This window comes from Malania oleifera, chromosome 11 (assembly GCF_029873635.1).
Source record: "Malania oleifera isolate guangnan ecotype guangnan chromosome 11, ASM2987363v1, whole genome shotgun sequence".
NCBI lineage: Eukaryota > Viridiplantae > Streptophyta > Magnoliopsida > Santalales > Ximeniaceae > Malania > Malania oleifera.
In genome coordinates this window covers 26,196,766-26,214,992 of record NC_080427.1, presented here as the reverse complement: position 1 = coordinate 26,214,992, position 18,227 = coordinate 26,196,766, and the positions used below count along the sequence as shown (strand labels likewise).

Genomic DNA, 18,227 nt, shown 5'->3' with positions numbered 1-18,227 from the left:
ATAATCATATTTGAATTCAATGTTTTACCCTTAACATTTAATTTTACTAAAAGCCACCTAAAAATATTTAATTTGAAAGCCCAATCCTCACAAATAGTACGATACTCTATAATTTTTTTTTCAAAAATAATAAATAAATAACAAGATATCTTATGTTTGGATACAGGTGCGAATGACGTGGCGTCCTATAGGCAACTAATATTTTCCGAGATAGCAGGCCATTGTCCGAGGGGAGGGGCAACCCACAGGCAATGGCAGAATTCCTTCACTCTCTATCCACCCAAACTTACTACCTCCCTTATCTCTCTCACACACGGTACAAAGCTAGTTCCCTCTCTTCTCCCATTCTTCTATCTCCTAAATGGGTTGGAATCAGCAGCCATGAACACAAAACCGCCATTGCCACCATCTTCAATAACTGCTACAAACTCCGTATTCCCATTCCCCCACGCCCTCACACTCCACCCCGTTCCTCCTCCAGCCTCACCTACTGCCCCCACCAAACCCCCACACTCATTTCGCGTCCAAACCGCTGCCAATCGCATCGACCCCAACCTCTCTCTCACCACCAGCACCGCCGCTGCCACCGCCTCCACGCTGCCATCCAACGCTGATGACTACAAACTCCTAACACTCCTCCGGCAAAGAAGAACAGAGGAGGCCTGGCTAATCTACTCTGAGGGGAGCCGCCTCCCCAGCTCCACCTGCCTCAGCCGCCTAGTCTCCCAATTATCCTACCAAAACACCCACCAGTCTCTCACCCGCGCTCAGTCCATCGTCCACCGCCTCCGCCACGAGCAGCAGCTCCACCGCCTAGATGCCAACTCCCTCGGCCTCCTCGCCGTCGCCGCCACCAAGGCTGGCCTCACCCTATACGCCACTTCCCTCATCAAGTCCATGCTCCGCTCTGGCTACCTGCCCCACGTTAAGGCCTGGAGCGCCGTCGTCAGCCGCCTTGCAGCCTCAGGTGACGACGGCCCCGCCCTTGCCCTCCGCCTGTTCAATTCCATCGTCAGAAGGGTCCGCCAGTTTGCGGACCCTGCGGCCGTAGGTGATGCACGACCGGACACCGCCGCCTACAATGCCGTACTCAATGCATGCGCCAATATGGGAAATACAGGGGAGTTCCTGCGACTGTTTGCGGAAATGTCTGAGTTTGATGCGGTGCCTGATGCGCTAACTTACAATGTTATGATCAAGCTCTGCACTAGAGCTGATAGAAAGGATTTGCTTGTGCTTGTCTTGGAAAGGATACTAGATGAGGGAATTCCCTTGTGCATGACAACTTTACATTCACTTGTTGCAGCCTATGTGGGTTTTGGTGACTTGGAAACAGCTGAGAAAATGGTTCAGGCAATGCGGGAAGGACGGCGAGATCTCTGCAAGATCCTCAGGGAATCAAATTGGCAAAACCCGAATCATAATGAGGGAGATGTATTTGACAAATTGCTTCCCATTTCAGCTAAGCGGAGTGACCATGAACCACCACTCTTACCGAAACAATATGCTCCTAATACTAGAATGTACACAACTTTGATGAAGGGATACATGAAGGCTGGCCGTGTAAGCCACACGGTCCAAATGCTGGAAGCAATGCGGCAACAGGATGATAGTGCCAGCCATCCCGACCATGTTACATACACAACTGTTGTTTCTGCACTTGTCAAAGCAGGCCGGATGGACAGGGCCCGGGAGGTGCTAGCCGAAATGGAACGAACTGGTGTGCCTGCAAATAGGATCACTTATAATATACTGCTGAAGGGTTACTGCCAGCAGCTGAAGATAGAGAAGGCAAAGGAGCTCATCCGTGAGATGGCCGATGATGCTAGGATATTGCCTGATGTGGTGTCATATAACACCTTAATTGATGGATGCATACTGATTGATGACAGTGCCAGTGCTCTGGCCTGCTTTAATGAGATGCGAGCGAGAGGGATTGCCCCTACCAAGATCAGTTACACCACTTTGATGAAAGCTTTTGGCCTATCTGGTCAACCAAAGCTAGCTAACAAGGTGTTTGATGAAATGATGAATGATCCACGAGTAAAGGTTGATTTACCTGCTTGGAATATGTTGATTGAAGGGTATTGTAGGCTGGGGCTTTATGGAGAAGCTAAGAAGATAGTTCAGAAAATGAGAGAGAGTGGGCTTCACCCCAATGTTTCTACCTATGGAAGTCTTGCAAACGGGATTGCATTGGCAAGAAAACCAGGGGAAGCACTTCTACTTTGGAATGAAATAAAGGAGAGGTGTGAAGCCAAAAAGGAAGGAGAGAATTCCAGATCTTCTGCCCCACCATTGAAGCCTGATGAAGGGCTGTTAGATACTCTGGCGGATATTTGTGTAAGGGCAGCTTTCTTTAGGAAGGCCTTGGAGATTGTGGCATGTATGGAAGAGAACGGAATATCACCCAATAAGACCAAGTTCACTAAAATCTATGTGGAGATGCATTCAAGAATGTTTACTAGTAAGCATGCCTCAAGGGCAAGGCAGGACAGAAGAAAGGAGAGGAAGAGAGCAGCTGAGGCTTTCAAATTTTGGTTAGGATTGCCTAATTCTTATTATGGGAGTGAGTGGCGTCTCGAACCAGAGGATGGTGATGAGTATGCCTCAAACTCAGTTTAACCAACTGGTATGTTTTGCACTATAACTAAAAAGATAAAGTTCACTGTATTTAGATCCGCTGTTTGTAAACATTATCGTGCATCTATGTCAATTATCAAGTCCAATAAAATTACAAAAATCATTTTAACATATGGGTTTGCTTCCTTATCATGAAACTAATTACTTAAACACTTGTACATGCAAATTTATAAGTTGAATGAGATTAAAATTGTGCACACAACATAATCTTTTCTTTGAACACGTCAATAACAGAATTTATGGAACTTGCCTTCATCAATTCTGGAAGCATGTGAATAACCTAGATTTTACATTCATTAACAGCTGAAATTTCTGTAATCATGAAGCTTTAAATATCACATAATTTGGCAAACAGAGAAGCCAATTTTGATACAGTTGTACTGTAAAGGAGGTAAAGATAAGGTCAAATATGATATAAAATTTGACCTGCCTTCTAATGCTGCAATAACTTAACCCCTTGACCTTGATTGGCTCTTTGAATAGGATGATGACACCACCTGCATAAAAGAGATTCCACTGAATTGTTCTGCATGAGCTAAAATATGTACTTGTTTCCTTTCTTTTCAGATTTTGTCCAGTGTTGGTAAATCAAAAGCATTGACTACTAGATTTATGTCCTAAAGGTCAATCATTAGGCCAGATTATTTGTATTTTTCTGTGCTATAAACAAGAAAAAAAGTCTCTCAAATCTAAGTTGCGGAGATCAGTTCTTCAAGAGATTGAACATGAGACTTGTACCTCTCAATATTTAATTCTTAAACACTCCTGGTCATAGGTTTGTCAATTAGGCATTGACTATCTCAATAGATTAGTCTATGCTATGTCTTTTAGGCATGACTGCCATCAAATCACTTGTGCCGGAACACTCAGTCAAACATAGGGTTCTTGTTCAAGAGGAATTAAGTCCAGCTTGACCAAGTTAAGAATATCTGAATGGAGTTTTTGTCAATTAGGTAACCAAGTTACAATTTTATGAAATATCACGATCATTTTGTAAGTTGTAATTGAGCACTTAAGTCTTGACCACATTTTGTGTTTATATTTTCATCAAGAAACTTAAACACGCAACAATTTAATTATGAAGCCAAATGAAACACAATATGAAACCTATCATTCTAAAATGCCGTATGTTACTTATGATGCGACAGAAGGTAAGCCCTGGCCAAAGTGGAATGAAAATTAGGAAAAAATTCCAGTACAATTTAAAGAGTCATTCATACAGTGGTCCATATATGAAGAAGGAGATTTGGCAGTAATTTCATGCCCTACTAGTTTATTTAGAAACATTAGTTTGATAAATGGATTTAGGGAATTGTAATTCAATAAGTTATCTGATGGAGAACCACCAATGGAGGATGTTAGATGTTCATATTGTATCTAAGTTTTTATATTTTAGTTTGGGAAAGTCTGGTCATTCTCTCTCTCTCTCTCTCTCTCTCTCTTACGCTCTTCTTCTTCTTCTTCTTAGGAAATTGCCTGCAGCCACAATATTTTGAGTTTCTCCATGATAATTTGATCTGCTGCTTGATATTTTGATCGCAGACACGATATATTGTAAGCAAGCACGATAATTTGGCATGAAACCCTAGAACTTGTCACTGCCAGCATCAAAAACCAGGTTTTTATGCTGTAATTTGTGAGTTTTCTTTGTGAATTCATTTCATTTCAGCAGGACAACCAATATCATGGTGAATTGAAGATAGTTTTTGAGAAATTGGGAGTAAGCCTTGTGGGCAATTGTGCTAAAAGGTTGTTGGTGATATAAAGCTGATATATATATATATATATATATATATATATATATATGCGCATAAATTCAGCAACATGGTGACAAATTATAAGACAAAGGAACGCCATTTATCATACCTTGGGCACAATTTCAAACTCTTCAACACCTTTCTCAAATGCAAAGAAAAAGTTTGCAAAATCATTATTGATGGAAGATGTCCAATGAATGTGGTTTCCGTAAATGAAGTCACTTGAATGCAGCTTCATCCGGAACCTCACCCAGAGCCTTATGAGATGTCTTGTGTTGATAACTCTATTGTATATTGAAAGATGTTTGGTTCCCATCCAAATGGGTGAATATTTGGCTAATGTTTGATATCCTACCTATGAAGATTGGCCATGTACTCCTTGGTTTTCGTTGGTTGGATGATTGGGTAGACTCAAGGGCTTGAGAATACATGTCTTCCACTATAATGGGAAGAAAATCGTTTTGAGGTCTGCTCTACCAATTAACTAAGACAAAGAATCAGTCACATTTACTCAACTTGAAAACAATACAATCAAGGAAATATGTTTGAAGACATCCAAAGTCTTTCACACATTTCTATCGTTGAGTTTGTCGTCACCAATATGTTCATTGATGCTAATTCTCAACTCAAGTCTATGGTGCTGCCAATGGAACGTGGTTTCATGTCTCATTCAAGCAATGGCTTTCTAAGAGTCCAAGTTTGCTTCTCCCTTTTGATTCTCCAACATTTTAAAATTCGAGGCTGAATTTTTTCTAACTAGGGGAGAGTTCATGTAGGAAAAGAAGCAAGACATTGGGAAGATCCTTGCTGGAGAGTAATTAAGAAGAGTAGGGTTAAATATTGTGGGGTTAAGTTAGTAGTTTAATATGTGTGTGTAATGCATGCATTAGGATTATTTATGTTGGAGGCTTGTTCGTAGCAATTGTGTATTCTAGGGTTATGTTTGTAATGCAACATAGTTTTAGAGGTATGTGTGTAATTTCGCATGTTTAGAGGCTTTCTTATAAATAGTGTGTGAAAGTGATGATGTAGGCAATTGTTGATGAATTTGACTTGTTGATTGAACGCGAGCTCCCCCTTGGTATCTCTTCTCTCCTCCCTTCCTCTCTTCTATTTCTTCTAATCTCTCTCATAGCAGAACCTTGATGCTGCCCTTGCATCATTTGGTGCCCATCCAAATTGTTGCATAGTAAAATATCATGACTGCATAAATGACATGCATATAACTAGTGCACAATTTTTTATTCTTTTGTTGATGTGAGTCATGAATCTTCTCAAAATGAGGTCATGGACTTGTCGTTAGCGACCCTAAGCACTGCTGGGGCCTGTAGGCCAGAGATGGACCTTGATTTGTCCTCACACTTGGTTGTTGAAACTTGCAATGAATAGCAAGATGAGTTGCCAACTACTAGGACAGATATGCCTGTCAATGACATTGCTCTTCAACCTCAATTTTCCATTTCTAACCCAAAGACCGAGGAACAATTGGCAGCCGTAGAGTTTGTTGAAAATCTTCTTGAGATTATTTCTCCTCAATCTAGTAAACTTACGCCTCCATCCCTTTCATCTTCTCCCTCTACATATTCCTCAACCAAATTTAGTGAAACAATGCCCATCATCTTAGAGTATGGACCGAATCGATATTTGCTTGAGCTGCCAATAGATTTGGATATCAAATTGATTTCTTGTTTGGTGGACTTGTTATTTTATCAGAGGACATTGCAGCCTTCTATGCTACTTGCAGTTGGACAATCTACTATATTCTCCAATGGTGATTGACGATGCAATACAGATCGTGCCTCCTCTTGATTTGCTTGCATGTTTGACTTTGTTCCCACACATGGAGCTAAAGCTACTACACCGAACCACCAATGTAGGATTTTAGATTTTCATATTGTATCTAGGTTTTTATATTTTAGTTTGGGAAAGTCTAATCATTTTAGTTGGTTATAAATTCTAATATCTGTCCTACATCATAATCTCAAATTCATTTTAATCTAAACTATACAAGATGATTTTTTTTATAGCAAAATAAAATTTTATTCATAGGAAGACAATTTACACAAGAGAGAATGAAACATATCCCCAAAAAAGGCCTGGAATTATCCAGTAATACCAGCTAAAAAAATACCAAAAAAATAATAAATCAGCATTCCAAAATGGTCCTCAATCTCAATGTGACTAATGGAAACTAATTCCTCTAAAAAATCACCCAAACTAGCGCACCACAGTGAGGCCAAATCTTGAATTTTTCCCCAAACAGCACCCCGTTTAATTTCATAACTCCCATAAAACTGTGAATATTCCACACTTTTCCATATGACTGCCTTGTCCTTTCTCCTACCAAAGCCTTTGAAAGAAATAGCTAACAATTCACCAACAGAAGGGCAACCCAGATCGTTCCAGGAATACCAAAAAGCATATTCGAAATTCTCCAAGAATATTCACAGTGCAAAAGAAGATGAAAAGCTGTCTCTGAATTTTATTAAAAGAGCAACATACATCAGGAGAGAGAACCTTCAAAGGTCTCCTAATTTGCAGCAAATTATTGGTATTAATTTTATTGAGCACAACCAACCACATGAAAGCATTAATTCTTGGAGGAGCCTTAGCCTTCAGATGAAACGATAGAGTGGGTAAGAAGAATTGGACTGAGTTAAGAATTTGAAAAAAAGATTTACCAGAAAACACTCTTAACTGATCCAAAGACCAGGACCGAATATCCCTCCCCAATGAAATATTACTCCCATTCAATAAAGATAACAAAGAAGACAGCTCTACCATCTCCCTATCATTTAAATGTTTCCTAAAATGGAGATTTCAGGAAATCAATGGACTACTCAAATCCCCAAAAAAGAAACATATAGCTCTATTTTTCTCAGAGCTCAATATGAGAGAATATAAGAGAGGATGCTCCTAGGAGTTGGCTCAAGTGGACATGGTGTCCTGCAAGGCTTCCTGGTAATAGGTCTTTCTTTCCATTCTGCATGAAGCTAATCCTTGATTTATGAGGGAACTATGGGGCAGTCACGTCCTCCCACAGTTTGGTGCTGCCTAGGATGTCCGCAGGGCTCATCCAGGTTGAAGTTCCGGAATATAGTGTGTATATAAGAGAATGTTATGGTATTTCTAAATTCCTTACCTAGAAAACAAGTTTCTAAGCTAACAGGGGATTTTCTTGGGCAAAGTAGATTAAAAATGAATGAAAAGAAAAATATAATGTAATAATGTTTCACGTGTACTAATAAATTAAATGAGAAAAATATTCAATTAAAATCTAGATTTATTGTTTCAAAACAAAAATATACCTCATTTTTTTAACGCTCATACCGTTTGCTTAGCACTTTCTAGTTGTGGTTGTTTATCAGCATTTTGTTTTTAAAAATATAGGGTATTGCCAAGCCACTGTGTATGGTGGTAGGAACTGCCGAACAACTTTAACTAAACATCTTTGGTAGATGCTCAACTTAGAGGCAGCATGGTTTCACAGATACATGATCACCCAGTGGACACATTTTACAGAAATACATGCAACCATGAAAAGAAAATTAGAGTACAATATGAAAATGGCTCAGAGAATTACATCATAGAGTAGCATAAAAAATTTTAACTGTGAGACATGCCAAAGTTGTGCTGCCACTCACTTAATGGGTGGTTCTTAGATGTGCTGCAAACATGGCAAATAGTTACTATTGTATTATTTCTTGTGCATAATTTGAATTTGTTTCTCATTTTAAGTTTAATAGGGGTAAGGCTGCATACACTGACACCGTCCCCCTACCCTTGTGAAGAGAGGAGCCTTGTGGCCCTGGAATTCCGTTTTTAAGTGTAGTAAATATTGTGAAAATTTAAGTCCCTGGTGTTTACTTTATGTGACATGCTGTGGTTTTATATCCAAATTTTTTCAGGTTACAATGACACTGTACCTGGAATGTCTTTGGCCCCTTTTTGAGTAGATAACCAACAGCATTCAAGTTGTCCACAAACGTGTCAATATCTGGAACTCTTAAGCCTATTCTATCAGCCAAACTGTATATCTCCTGGAAAACAATAATAAAAACATGAACAACTTGGGCTTAAAGGGCACTCATTGCAATAAATAAATAAATAATAAAAGTAGGGCTGTGTACAGAAATTGAAAAGCAATCTTTCTGCTGCAACTCTGATTGCTTATTTAGGGCACTTAGAAATCGTTTTGCCTCTTTCTGCTGACTCATTCCCCCACTCCGACCAAAATCCACAAAACCATGCTCATCGACATATTTATCATAAAGGGATTCTTTCATAATTTCAACCACATCCTGCAAAACAGATGCCGTGAAATAGAGGAATTCTCTAGAAAGTTAATGACCAAAAAATTTGCCAGGTTGGATATAAAAGAAATGAAGCAATGTCAACAGTAGGGTAGCCAGCTCAAAGTAAATATCAGTTGTAGGTAAATATCAGTTGTAGATCACAAACCTTGAGACTGCATATTTTGGTTCCTAATTACCAAGCCAGGAAAGAGAGGAACGATGGAAAAATTTAAGTAAAATATTGTATATGGCTCTATATGTAATACAAGACATTAAGATGACAATACATTCTTTCAATGTCACTAGCAAAGCTAAATGGAACAGAAGGGTGGCATTGCCCCTTTATTTTCTTTTTGATTTATTTTCTTTTTGAGTAAATAATTAAGTATTATTGAAACATTAAAAAAAAAAAAAGATGCCCTCCATATTAGTTTATGTTTGAACCCACGCCCTTTGTAATTTGTATCATATTACACCCCTTTAGTAAAAATCCTGGCCTCAGCCTTGTTAGGTGTGATCATTATTTTTCTTTGTAGAACATTGTATATATTCAGTACAATTTGTAAGATCATTTACACCTCAGTTTCTGGTCAATTTCTGTTAGAATTTTTATATTCTCATTCGTACTTTCACATGCATCACATAAAAAAGAAATGTGTTGAAATGGTAAAGGGGTGTCTCACAGTTTCATTCTCACAGTTTTATCAGTTAAACATAACTGAAGGCACAATATTTCGAATTATAGGTGTGATTTGCAATAGAAATTTTATTTGGACTACGGGCTAAATTACGAGAATTTCTAGCTACCTATCATTCACTTACCAATGCATCTTGGACTGTAATTTCCTCTCTTAACTCCAGCCTAGCTCGAGCTTCAGCCAGCCTCACTAAACTTTCCAGTTGTCTTGCTGTTATCGGTGTACCATCAGCTGATGTATTGCGGTCTCTGAGTCTTAAGTAAAACTTCTGTAGGATTTCTGCTGCTGGTTTTGACATCCTGGTCCAACATAAATAATGCATGCGTTGACTATAGAAGTAAAGCTGCTAATGCAAAAAATTTGAAAAATACTTTAGTTACATGAAGTCACCTGGGGAAGACAAAAGTTCTTGCATAAGCAATATATTTGCGTAGAAGTGGACTAGGCAATGGAACAAAATCACCATACTTCTTTGGGTCAAGTTTCAACTTTGAAACTAAAGAACTATTTCTCATACTAATACCTATGTCTCTAGCCTGCGATGCTGCATTTGTAAAAGAAGAAGGCTGTGCTGTTAGACAGAAAGCTATCTATTAGTAATATTTGATTCATTGTTAATTGAGAATACACAACCTCTGCATAGCCTTTTTGCTGCTGCTGATGAATGATCTCCATAACCAGCATGAAGCTGCAAAAAAGCACTGGAGTCATCTTTTTGTCATATCCTTGCTTTTTTCCTTTCTTGAAGTTCGTTTCTATAATTGTTGACAATTTTTTCAAAATGTAAATTTCCAGCTTACAAATAAATCTGATACCTAAGATGAAGAATGAAGACAGAAGCATGCTAGGCATGCCATATTTATATGCCTCCAAATAAGATGTGTAGCATCTCAATCACTCATAAATAATTAAATATGCATTAAATTGGAAGGACTGAACAGGATAACTTACTGACATAATGTGCTCCGAAACTTTCTTATCCAGCAATTCATCAGGCTTATCGAGTAATATAAAAACCAAATCAAATCGAGACAGGAGAGCAGCACTCATCTTCAAATTTTCATTCACAGTTTTTGCACGGCTGCAGTTTGCATTTTAATTTATAGTTATTGCCCAAGTTTATGGTTGCAGTGGAATCCAAGAAAATTACTTCTAGAGCTTAGCATGTGGCAATGTATAAGATAAGAACTATCTACGTATAAGTTAAAACATCAAAGTAATTACTTATAATGACCACCAACAGGATTTGCTGCTGCTAATACTGAAGTCCTTGCTGATAAACTTGCTAGCATTCCAGCCTTTGCAACAGACACACACTGCTGCTCCATTGCTTCAAGTAAAGCCTGAGGTAATCATCATATTATAAAAAGAAAGTGGTAAAAACTAGTATTGATGAATGATATATTGATAATCAGTTGTTACAAACCTGATGTTCAGCAGACATTTTATCGAACTCATCAATACAACATAATCCACGATCAGCAAGTACCATTGCCCCTATTGGAAAGATTTAATAGCTACTTTAGAAGGTAAGATTTGAACATTTTCATGCATGTCCAGGACTAAGTACAGCACAGTATACTGTGTGCCTCTCAAAGAGTCAAAGAATGCAGTACTCATGGTCCCCATTTTCTCTATTCAAAAGGCGGCTAATCTTTTCTGGTTTTTCTTAGACACCAATGTGTTACTCTGATATCTACGTGATGAAGACGACAGAAACCAAATGAGAACCATCTATGATCTATCTACTCTTTCCCCTTCAGATCTGTTAAAGGTTGATATACATTGTTGGCCCACAACCTAATAGCTTAAGCTTTTAGGTAAAGTGGTAATCTAACATGGTATCAGAGTTGGTTACTAGGAGGTGCTGGGTTCTAGTCTTGTTTCCCATGTTTATTGTGTGGTGTTTAAAAAAATTTTTGTGTTCCCTATCATGGGTATTATTTATTGTCAGTTTATCTCTCCACGTGCTGTCGGGCTGCATGTTCGGGGGAGTGTTAAAGCTTGACATACATTGTTGGCCCGCAACCTAATAGCTTAAGGTTTTAGGTAAAGTGGTAATCTAACAAGATCAATGATATTTGGGCATTTTTATGATATTTTGTTGAGGTTTGAACTTTGAAGACCTAAACACTTACCCATTCTTCTAGACAGGTGCATCAGATTTTCCCATGCAATGCAACAATTGAAAACTGGAGAAAATTAGCATAAGGCAATATTACTTGTCGAGAACTACAAAACAATGTTCATGGCAATGGGTAAGACTTTACTGCAGAAACAATGTTTAGCCCATTATCATCGAAGATAATAAAATGACACTTCTAATCTTATACTGCTAACTTCTGATCATGTATACCTGCATTCTATAACATTCAGCAAAGATAAAACATGTATCAATTATTCTTTTAGCAATTATCATTGATCTTACCAAAGGGAACCTTCCTATTTGGGAATGGAACTAATTGAAGAATTCTTGGAGGAGAGAGAGTTTACTGAATTCTTATTGTTATTTTTATAAAATTTGTACAAAAACTTGTAAAATTTTCCAACCAATCATGAAATCTTATATACATAAACTGTTCTTTTCTAAATGCAAAGGGGCTGTTACTGTTGAAATGCCTGCACTTAATAATGAAGAAGAGACATTGTGAACTGTGAAGATTAATTACCAGCCTCAAAAGCGTAATCACTTGTCATAGGATCCTTGACTACAGCTACTGTAAGGCCAGCATTGGTTGTGGCATTACCACACACATAAATGCCGCGTGGAGAAACAGCAGCTGCTGCTTGAAGTAGCTGACTCTTGCCTAGTCCAGGATCACCTGGTAATATGAAAGTTAACTGATCAAGTTCATCTCATCTGTTCTACTGTTGCCACATAATCACACGATAACCTTAACCTATGATTTAATGGAAAAAGTATGAAATTTAAATATTCGAATCTCAGACAGCATGGAAACAACCTTTTAAGGTTTTGTTCCATTATGATAGCAGGAGAGGAATTTATGCATACCAACAACTATGACATGGATGTCTCCTCGGACAGGGACCTTGTTCTGATCCATCGCATGCTTTCGCACACCTCCAAACAATGCTAAAGTTATCCCAGCTGTCAAGGATACAGTAAACCAGCATAAATCCACCGCTATGCTGTCAATTTCAGAGTTCAGGACTTCAGGTTCACCACAAAATAACCAAAATTATAACACAAGGAAGCAGGGGATTCATATTTAGCAATAAATCATACTGCACATTACACTGTAGTCTTCTCTCTGCTGTGTGTGTGCACGCATGTGGGTGCTGGGTTGAACAAGAGACCTTACAATGGTAGAAGTTACATGCTGTCAAGTACAAATGTGCCCATTCCAGTCTTGAGAACAACCACATATTACAAAAAGGATAATAAAATTTGTGCTTGTGTTACAGCGTTACTCCTCATAGGACATCACTTGAAGCTGCAAGCGCTTAATAATAGGCAACAGCCATTTTTGTTTATAAGATGGAGTGAAAAAGCTAGAATCCTTGTACAGAGGACCACCACTGCCATTTAGACCACCTACTCAACATGCATATTTTAGGCATAGATTTAAGAAATTAGGATGCATCAATTAAATTTTGTTTGTTTTGTATTTATTTTCCCTCTGTTTTCTTCTCCCCCCTGTATTTATTCTTCTTCTCTCTCTCATCTCTATTCTCCCTGCTGTCTGGCGTGATGGCATCGCTTATGGACAGCAATTCCCTTAGACTATGTATATGAAGTACAATTCCCTCTTGAATATCTTCCAAGGTACTCAACTGTACCACAAGAAGAGGTCCCAAAAACTTTAAATAGAGTTAGGCTTTTGGGCCAGGCTGTTTGTGCATGTGTCCATTGCCAACATAACCACCATATAACAGCAAAGTGAAACAGCTAATGGTGAGACCATGGGAGGCATGAAAATGTCACATCCCAGTACACACTTCTGCAATGACACCAAAATTTAGAGTTTACAAAGTTCCCAATAATTCTCAAATTTAACAAAAGAAGCAAAAAAAAGATTTATTTTTTATTAGTATAATTCAAACCATGGATCTCCTTTGCCCGAGCCCAACCCTTTACCTGAAAAAAGACTTCCTTTCTTTTTTTCCCTCTCTTCTTTTTTTCCTTTTTCCTTTTTTCTTTTTTCTTTTTTTTGCCACGCAAGGGAGGGGCTCTTGGTTGGGGTTATTGATAATGATTGACTGGAAGTGCAAAAATTCCAAGTTACGGATGGCCAAACTGAACTCAGAAAGCCCTAAATTCTTACTTCTTGCTGATGCATGTACATTTTTCACCATTCAACTTGGACTAAGGAAGATCCTTCATAAATCATATATTCATGCGCAACCATGCTTTCTTACCACCTTGACGATGTTAATTTTTGGCCATTCTCTAAACCATGTGGCACCATAACTTCAAGCAAATCAATCCTTCTTGGTGCTTCTACTCAAATCATAACATCTAGATGACTATTCTCATGGTGTCCTCAATTGGAGCTTCATCTGACTGACGTGGTTCCTAAGTGTTTCTTGCCCACTCATATGGGCATCAATGAAAATGCTAGATGTAGTTAAACCTTGCCTTCACGACATGGAAATCAATTTTTTGCAAATCTTATTCTTACTAGTGGATGGATTTCATTTTTCGATAGCCATAGACAAACCATTGACAAGGAAATGCTTCATTAATTTTATTTTATTGGATGCATATCCCATTTCATGTTTGAGGAAATTTACTGCACTTAACCTTGCCATTGTATCAGGAAAGGTTTAATTCAACTTCCCATATAATTCATGATTCATGTTCCCAATAATTTAGGCCAAACATAGTAGTTACTCAACTTTTGGATTTTGTTAGTATCAAGCAGCACCATCTCCCACTAAACTTCTCTGTTCCACCTTATTGATTTTCCTTTTAACATTCTTCTCCATTTCCTTGTACTCCCCTCAATTGGTAGTATCACTCTTCTTCATCTGGTAAGGGTACTATGCTTATCCTGGCATGTAAGCTTATTCCATATTTCATAAGCTATTACCAATGGACATGACATACAAACTAACCCCATTGCAGAGCAAAAAGGCAAACCTGCGGCTTGGATATTGTAGAGGTTGGTATTGCAACTTGTGAAGGGATGATAGAAAAAATAATAGTAATCAAATTGAAAGAAAATGAGAAAGGACCCAGCATATAATAGGAGAAGATCTTTTAACGTGAAGGAAATATTCTACACATGAGTTTACCTTTAACAAGCTCATGTCCATAAATGGAGGGACAAATAGAATGAAGTACTTGACGGAAGATGTCTGAGCCATATTCCTCCGAGAACTTCACAATAAATTCCAAATCTCTTGGAGAAAATGAGAACAGATCAAACAACTCAGTAGCTCTAGAATCAACATTAGAAACTTGTGAATCCTCAGGTATAGATTGTGACTTAGAATTTTTAATTGAAACTGCCTCTAGATACAAATAATATAACCCTTGATTCTTGCTTTTTGATTTTCCTGCAATAAGCAAAACATGCTAAACTTCAACTGAGATAGTTCACAAAGTAGAGCAGATATAGGACAAACGTAAATATACGTATTATCATCCACATTATGGTACAACTAATTATCAAACTAACTGATCAACTGAATTACATTATCACAAGCTATTGTATGCACATAATATTGAGTTATGCACCTGCTCGGTAAAGACTTTTCAGTCATTAAAAAGATGCATGCAGTGAAAAGCGCAGGAGGGCCTCAAGCACCAGGGAACAAGCCACTAATTTTGTCTGCGATAGGACAAAACTGGTCCAGGTGGATGTTATGTGACAAAAGCATAAAGAGATTTTTAACTTAAAATCTTATATAAATTCATTTTTCCAACGTTTATAATTTTGGACCTGGGGCCCATTTCTTTCTGATGCATTAGCTTCCCTTGTAGAGTGATTGCTGTTATGCAGTTGTTTGTTAATAAGCTAAACTAACTTGAAATTTTACTACTACTGGAAAAATAATAAGACCAAGATGTATATGTTATTGGTTAGTAGTTTAGGTAAAATGTACCCTTTCATATATTCAAAAGCACAAGGTGATGTCCTTGGGTGCACATAATCTAGTGTGGAAGAGAAACCGTCACATTTGAAGGCTTGAAGCCTGTCCCTCCATAGTCTTCTTCCAACTTCAGACTTCAGAGTTGTGCCAAAAGAAAATTGTAATTCCCCATTGCTATGATGACGAAGGTGTACCAATAAATTTTATTGTGCCCTTTACCAAGATCTTATGTTGGAAATTAAACTGAAAATGTGAACAGGTTTAACCATTCCTCTTTTAAGAAACACATAAGAACTGTTTTCCCTTGTGAGCTTAGGGAGCTGTTTATCTATATCCATGCTTGTATATCATCGCCACAAACCAACATTATAGGATGGAAACTTATATTATAGTGCCAAAAGCATTCAAATGAAGTACACGGGGTATGCTAACAATTTTTCCCATTCCCCTTTTCAGGTGAATGTTTCCAATCTTAAGGCACTGAAGCTATGTTGCATCAGCGGCATGAAATTTTGATTTGAAAATTTTCCATAGTCATAGATAAACACCAAAAAAAAATCTTTATTTCTTCTACAAGAATCCATGTGGGATGTTGAAGCTATAGATAAAAGATTGTGAATTGCAACATGAGAAAAATGCCACTTAACCTCCACCAATATCCATGTAATTGTTGATCACTCTTATAACCCCAACAACAGTCACCACATCCCCAGGAATGCATGCATCAACAAGATCCTCAGTTAATTCACATTCCACTGTTCGAGGCACCCGGCCTTCCTCATGATTTTCAGACTGTTGTAGTTCCTGTATTCTGGAAAATGTTTATAAATTTCAAAAAATAGCTGCCAAGATTCTTTTCACGTAAGAAGTGGAGCAGATCTAAAAATCCACAGAGAAAAAAAAATAGAAAAGAAAAGGAACAAAAGATATAGAATATTGAAGCAAAATAGGGCATTGAGTTGCTTGCCTTATTTTCTGAAAGTCTATGGGTTGAGCAGTAGATCTAATTGGATTAAAAGTTCTGCTCTTGCACCCATGTAGAATACATACTGGTGGTGGAGAAAATTTTCCATCAGGAAAGGTGCGAGTAATGTTGGTTTCACATTTTGCACAAACAAAACCCATTCGCACCACGAGAGGCCTGACGGTGCTAACCTTGACTACAGTACCATGCACGGACACAAGCCTATCTGTCATATGACCAAGTGATATCATTTATTTGTTCTCTCCTTTTTTAATTTTCAGAATTCAATTGCAACACTCAAGTTGGAAGTTACCAATATAAGCTGCTTTTAAGTTCCTCAAGGCAATCAGGGATTCAGGATAGTTGTGCAAACGTATGTTAATCTTCACTCCGTCCTCTAAATTGTTGTTCTGATCCCAATTACTCAGTAGGACCTTTTATTTTTATTTTTTGCAGCACAAGGAAAATGATGTCTTAATCAAGAAATTATGCAAGAGATCAGGGAAACTTCAAGAATAAAGGCAAAGTTGTGGAGTGCAGCGCATGTACCTTGTGAACCGCCGCACCCATGCATAAGAGGGCTTGTTTAGGTTTGTCCTCCAAAGTTGCATAAAATTCCTCCACATCACAAATTTTTTGAAACCCTTGATAATCGATTGGCAGATGGATGAGGCCATCATCATCCTTTACCTGTTCACGTAATTTGAACGCCAACAACCTTCAATGGGTGAGAAAAATTTCAAAAGCGATAGCTATAAGTGGAGGAACCCTGAATTCAACAACAAAACGTAATAAAACTGTAAATAATGAGAACAAAAAATAGCATTAAGGATCAAATCAGACAGAAAAAGAGAGCAACAGCTACGAGACGCGTTTCATTTCCTGCTCTTAAGTTTCTGAGTATGAATTGACCATTGCATCTTTTCCCCAAATTCATCATGAATATTCAAAGTTAAAAGGCCCCCAGATTCCTGCTTACTTGTGGATGGATGAATTTAAATTATCAAATAAAAAACAAAATGCCCCAGAATCCCCAATTTAAATTCAACTATACCAAAAAAATGACCCAAAAATCCCATTCATAAAACTTTTCAATCGAACTCACAAAATCACACACGCATTTGCACCTGGAAAGAAAGAAATAACGACCTGAGAGAGGAAGTGCTGTCCTGACGGAGAAGAAAAGAAAGCAGCGAGGTGAGAAGTGAGGACGAAGCAGGGGTCGTCCAACGAGAGGCCTGTCTCGGGGAAGTAGGACGCCCATATCCTGGCAACATCACTTGCGAGACTTGTGTCTACCGGATGGTGCGGTTTCGCGCCTCGCCCAGCCATAGCCATCTCTCACGAGACGATTCAGGTTGCAGATCCTTCTCTCTTCCCCCTTTTTCCTCTGCAGAAACAGAACGAATGGTTCGTCTTCAAGTTTCACCCTCTCAGTTCGTCTCCGGCGGTTGGCGGGAGAACGTGAGCTGAAAAAAAGAAAAAAGAAGAAGGCGGGACGGAGTGCTGCAGGGTTTACAATATGTTTTTGGGCTTCCAATTTCGGCCCAACAGCCCATATAAATTCATAAATGACAATGGTTCGATAAGGGCGCGTTTGGTGTTGCGGTTGCACCACTGGTGATTGCAATTCATTACTGCTGCTGGTATCCTTCTTATTTTTAATTTTTTGTTTTTAGGTTTGTATAGCGAAAATATATATATATATATATATATATATATATATATATTGCGGAAATGGATTTGTTTACATTATCAATTTTCTATTTTTATTATTTGTTCTTATTCAATTATTTGTGTAAAATGTTGA

At 38.2% G+C, this 18,227-nt stretch overlaps 2 protein-coding genes across 4 annotated transcripts; one reads left to right on the top strand and one right to left on the bottom strand.

Annotated features, from left to right (window-relative positions):
* Window positions 1–235: 235 nt before the first annotated feature.
* LOC131168509 (pentatricopeptide repeat-containing protein At3g09650, chloroplastic) lies at window positions 236–11,492 on the top strand. 3 transcript variants are annotated; one of them, XR_009140317.1, is made up of 3 exons: window positions 382–2,632; window positions 10,637–10,741; window positions 10,834–11,492. XR_009140317.1 is itself a non-coding variant. In XM_058127994.1 (2 exons), the coding sequence occupies exon 1, from the start codon at window positions 382–384 to the stop codon at window positions 2,623–2,625; it is 2,244 nt and encodes a 747-aa protein (XP_057983977.1). In that variant the 5' UTR covers window positions 236–381; the 3' UTR covers window positions 2,626–2,632; window positions 4,112–4,354. The 3 variants fall into 3 exon arrangements, 2 of the variants coding, with proteins under 2 accessions (XP_057983977.1, XP_057983978.1); XM_058127994.1 differs by lacking the exons at window positions 10,637–10,741; window positions 10,834–11,492 and adding an exon at window positions 4,112–4,354 and having other exon boundaries at window positions 236–2,632; XM_058127995.1 differs by lacking the exons at window positions 10,637–10,741; window positions 10,834–11,492 and adding an exon at window positions 4,186–4,354 and having other exon boundaries at window positions 320–2,632.
* Window positions 2,094–17,948, bottom strand: LOC131168508 (probable DNA helicase MCM8). The gene is made up of 17 exons (XM_058127993.1): window positions 17,567–17,948; window positions 16,967–17,107; window positions 16,731–16,851; window positions 16,421–16,643; window positions 16,101–16,264; window positions 14,653–14,916; window positions 12,407–12,502; window positions 12,063–12,215; window positions 10,820–10,890; window positions 10,618–10,736; window positions 10,345–10,474; window positions 10,027–10,081; window positions 9,784–9,937; window positions 9,518–9,692; window positions 8,531–8,701; window positions 8,327–8,440; window positions 2,094–3,140 (listed from the first exon to the last, which is right to left on the bottom strand). Exons 1-17 carry the CDS (start codon window positions 17,753–17,755, stop codon window positions 3,093–3,095), a joined length of 2,388 nt encoding a protein of 795 aa, XP_057983976.1. The 5' UTR covers window positions 17,756–17,948; the 3' UTR covers window positions 2,094–3,092.
* Window positions 17,949–18,227: the final 279 nt, after the last annotated feature.

Coding starts and splice junctions, on each gene's coding strand:
- LOC131168509 (XM_058127994.1), top strand. CDS start 382: ATGAACACAAAACCGCCATTGCCACCATCTTCAATAACTGCTACAAAC.
- LOC131168508 (XM_058127993.1), bottom strand. CDS start 17,755: ATGGCTATGGCTGGGCGAGGCGCGAAACCGCACCATCCGGTAGACACA. Junction 12,216..12,406: donor CATCCATGTCATAGTTGTTG/GTATGCATAAAT, acceptor TCATATTACCAG/GTGATCCTGGACTAGGCAAG. Junction 3,141..8,326: donor AGGGGCCAAAGACATTCCAG/GTACAGTGTCAT, acceptor TCTTTTATGCAG/GTGGTGTCATCATCCTATTC.